This window comes from Vipera berus (assembly GCF_964194415.1).
Source record: "Vipera berus genome assembly, contig: HAP1_SCAFFOLD_254, whole genome shotgun sequence".
NCBI lineage: Eukaryota > Metazoa > Chordata > Lepidosauria > Squamata > Viperidae > Vipera > Vipera berus.
This window is the reverse complement of record NW_027673490.1, coordinates 8,314-11,782: the sequence shown is the minus strand read 5'-3', so window position 1 is coordinate 11,782 and position 3,469 is coordinate 8,314. Positions and strand designations below refer to the sequence as shown.

The 3,469-nt window shown below is 41.3% G+C and overlaps 1 protein-coding gene across 1 annotated transcript; it reads right to left on the bottom strand.

Annotated features, from left to right (window-relative positions):
* Positions 1-1,807: 1,807 nt before the first annotated feature.
* On the bottom strand, positions 1,808-3,010 carry LOC308679356 (E3 ubiquitin-protein ligase NHLRC1-like; the record flags this gene model as incomplete). The annotated part of the gene is made up of 1 exon (XM_081346964.1): positions 1,808-3,010. One exon carries the CDS (start codon positions 3,008-3,010, stop codon positions 1,808-1,810), a length of 1,203 nt encoding a protein of 400 aa, XP_081203090.1.
* Between the last annotated feature and the right edge of the window lie 459 nt (positions 3,011-3,469).

The window sequence follows — 3,469 nt, the reverse complement described above, 5'->3', positions numbered from 1 at the left end:
AATCTAAGTAGGATTGGGTCAAGTTGATAATTGGATGGGAGATCACAGAGAATAATCTAGTTGTAGACTAGACTGGAAAACTGGAAAAAAAAATCTGAAAGAAAACAATGGCAAACTATTCACCCATTTTTCCATGGGTGCATTAATGAAGTTAACTAGCTGATTTTGAAGGAAGTTTAAATCTAAGTCAAATATAAGTTAGCTGCAACCATGTGTATTTTGGGCTTGTTTTTGTTTTTTAAAAAAATAGCATGCTTTTTGAGACTTTACCCTTTAAAGGAAAAGATGGTGGGGTAAAAATGCTTAAATTCCCCCTCCCCCTCCCTGCCCCAAGTAATAATGGGTTTCCAACTATATTTTATTCTTTGAAGCTAATTTTCTGGATGTTTATTGGATGAAAGCAATCATGGTAGATAATACTGAGCAGAAAAATAGCTTCAAGGAAAATTGCCAGAATTTCCTTGTTTATTTTGGGAGGGAAGGTTTCAATTTAAATGGAATTTATAGTTCTGAAGACTCACTCTCTCTCTCTCTCTCTCTCTCTCTCTCTCTCTCTCTCTCTCTCTCTCACACACACACACACACACACACACACACACACACACACACACACACACGTAGTTAATACATTTAGATATATGTTACCTGCAGTGCTTTTTTTGTAAAAGAAAAAGGTGCTGGAACTCACACATGTCATACAACCCGCCTTGCCTACCCTACAAGGTTCCATTCAAAAAAGGTGCCGGAACTCCGTTCTGAGCGTTCTATGAGGAAAAAAGCCCTGGTTACCTGCATAGAAATGCATCAAAAATATCACTATTTATTATGTGTTATGTATTTCATTCACACCCATTAAAGAAAAGAATACATGATGTAAAACGTAACTCTGCATATGTACAGTAGTTTGCCCCTTACATTGATGAAATGGTTTATTTAAACTATATCTTTTCCTTGACAGATATTCTGTAGCTAGTACAGAATTATCTTAACATTTGCTTACTGCTTAATGTTCTCCACATGCAGGTTTGCACTGGTTTAACTAGCTGCAAGGTGTTTAAAGTAAATTAATATAATGATATAGATGTGAGTCATCCTCATGCCTTGACTAGCTGTGAACATGTCACTCCAATGCCCTGTTTTGTTCCACTCTAAATTACTTACATGGTGACACTGCAAAGTATTTACTGAAGCCAACTATTCCCAGAATAACTGACAAATATCATTTTCCCTGATGTTTCCTGGGTCCGTCTTGGTTATAAACCAGCCTTTCTAAATTTACAAATTTAAATGAAATATCAACTTCCAGAATCCTCAGTCACATTGGTTAGAAATAATGTGATTGGCATGCTCAACATAACTGGAGGGCATCAGGTTAGAAAAACGAACACAAATCAGAATTATTTAGTAATGCAGAAAGGAAAAGAATCCTTTATTTTGTTTTAAGAAACCCTAAGTTTCTGGTGTAAAGATCAAATAGACTGGCTTTCTATCATCTATAACCCAAGAGAAACTCATCCTATCCAGAACCGAATATATACAGTTTCAAAGTAAGTCATATCTGGCTTTATATGTTTTACTACAGTAACTCTAGTAGGGATGGTCATTTGGCAGTGCGCTTCTACTCAGAGATAAGTTAACATGACTTCCATTCAGGGAGGGAGATATAAAGCTGTAGAGCTAAGTTTGTTTCAACTTGTTTGAACTGAAATCCACTACAGCTAAGCCACTCAAACCCACCAGCTGGAGAATTAAGCATTTTGAATAATCTTCCTTGAAATTGTGAGCTGAGTCCCACCCAGAACAGTGTTTAGCTGAGAGTATATATTTTTAAAGAATGATCACCACCATCCAAAACAACTAGAGAATGGTCTGATATGAAAGTTAATGCTAAAGGATAGGAAAGACCCTGAGTTATCAAAGGTTTACACATAGGGAATTCTTCAGGTTTTCCAAGAGAGAAAACGGCTTGGTTATAAGCATCAGTTACTATTACTTGCCCTTCCCTGCTAAAGGTCACCGCACTGGCATGGACTTTGGAAGGGAAGACAAGATTCAGGCCAAAACTGTCCACCTGACTGATTAGCTGCAAGTCTCTGTTGAAGATTTTCAGCCTGGTATTGCCGTAGCAGGGCCCTTTGTCCATCAGATGTTCGATGACTGCGATGGCTCCGGAGATGTGCGAAACAGCCACTTTCCTTGGGTGACACAGGTTAGAGTATAACTTTTTCACCCTCTTCAATTCTCCCTTTTTAAAGTCAGCCGACAAGCGGTACAGAGCACCTGCCTCTGAATCGGTCATGAGGATGTCATTTTGAGGCGTCGTGTCCAGGCCCCACGGCAAGGAAAAGGACTCTGCAATGACCATCTTGCTCCTGCCATCACAATCGAACACTTTGACCGAACGATCCCCGCTATCGGTGACAACAATGTGACCATCCAAAGTGACCGCGACGTCAGTTGGGTACCTGAGGTCATTTCCTGATTGCCCTTTTTCTCCAAACTGCTGTAGGCAGTTGCCACTGAAGCTAAACAGCTTAATTCTTTTCTTGCCATCATGGGCCACTGCTAAACAGCTCGAGCTCTGACACACGGCCAGCCCCGTGGGGTTGATCAGCGTTCCCCAGCCTCCGAAAGAAAGATGAAACGTGAAGACTTGAGATCCAGGGGCAGCCACAGCCTCCCTTCTCCCCACTGTCCTTCCTGCCACTGGAGTTTGATTGGCTGAAGGACTCAGGATTTCCATCAGGTGCAACAATGGCAAGCAGTCGCTGGTCTCTGAAGATTTGCAAGCCCTGCGACAGAAAGGACACTCCAGCCTGAAATTCCGAGGGTGGGCCAGTGACATGACACACTCCAGGCACATCACATGCCCGCATGGTAAGTTCTTCGGTCGATGTTTTTTCTCCAGGCTATATTTTTCAAAGCACACTTTGCATTCGAGCAGATTGTTCTCAGACTGATCTAGCAGCTCTGTCATGATTTCTGTTTGATCAGCAGCTTTGGCAGTCATTAGTACGAGTCTAAGAGGATTGATTGTTGTGCTGCTGAGGAGGGGGGGGAGTGCCGTGCCATCTGGTCACATTGGTGTGGTCACAAGACCCTCTTACCTCAGAGGCCTTTGCGCAGATTGCTGGGATGGCTGAAGGCCATAATGCGATCTTGCATTGATGTTTGGTGCCCTCTTGAGGAAATTCACAGAAGTTCTTTTGGGAGGAACATCTGGATGCAAATAATCGATGCATTCCGTTTTTTATTATTAATTATAATGTGAGAGAAAGCAGACAGAACTATGCACCAGCATCACTGAAGGATGAATCCCAACAATTGTAATACACTCCATATAAACATAACTTTCACAATTCATTCCAGTGGGTTTGGGGTTGTAAAACTAGCAAGTCTGATTGTATTCACAACTCACGTAAGACTAAAGTCCACTAAAATATATAAAGCAGGGAAGGATGAAAGTTGA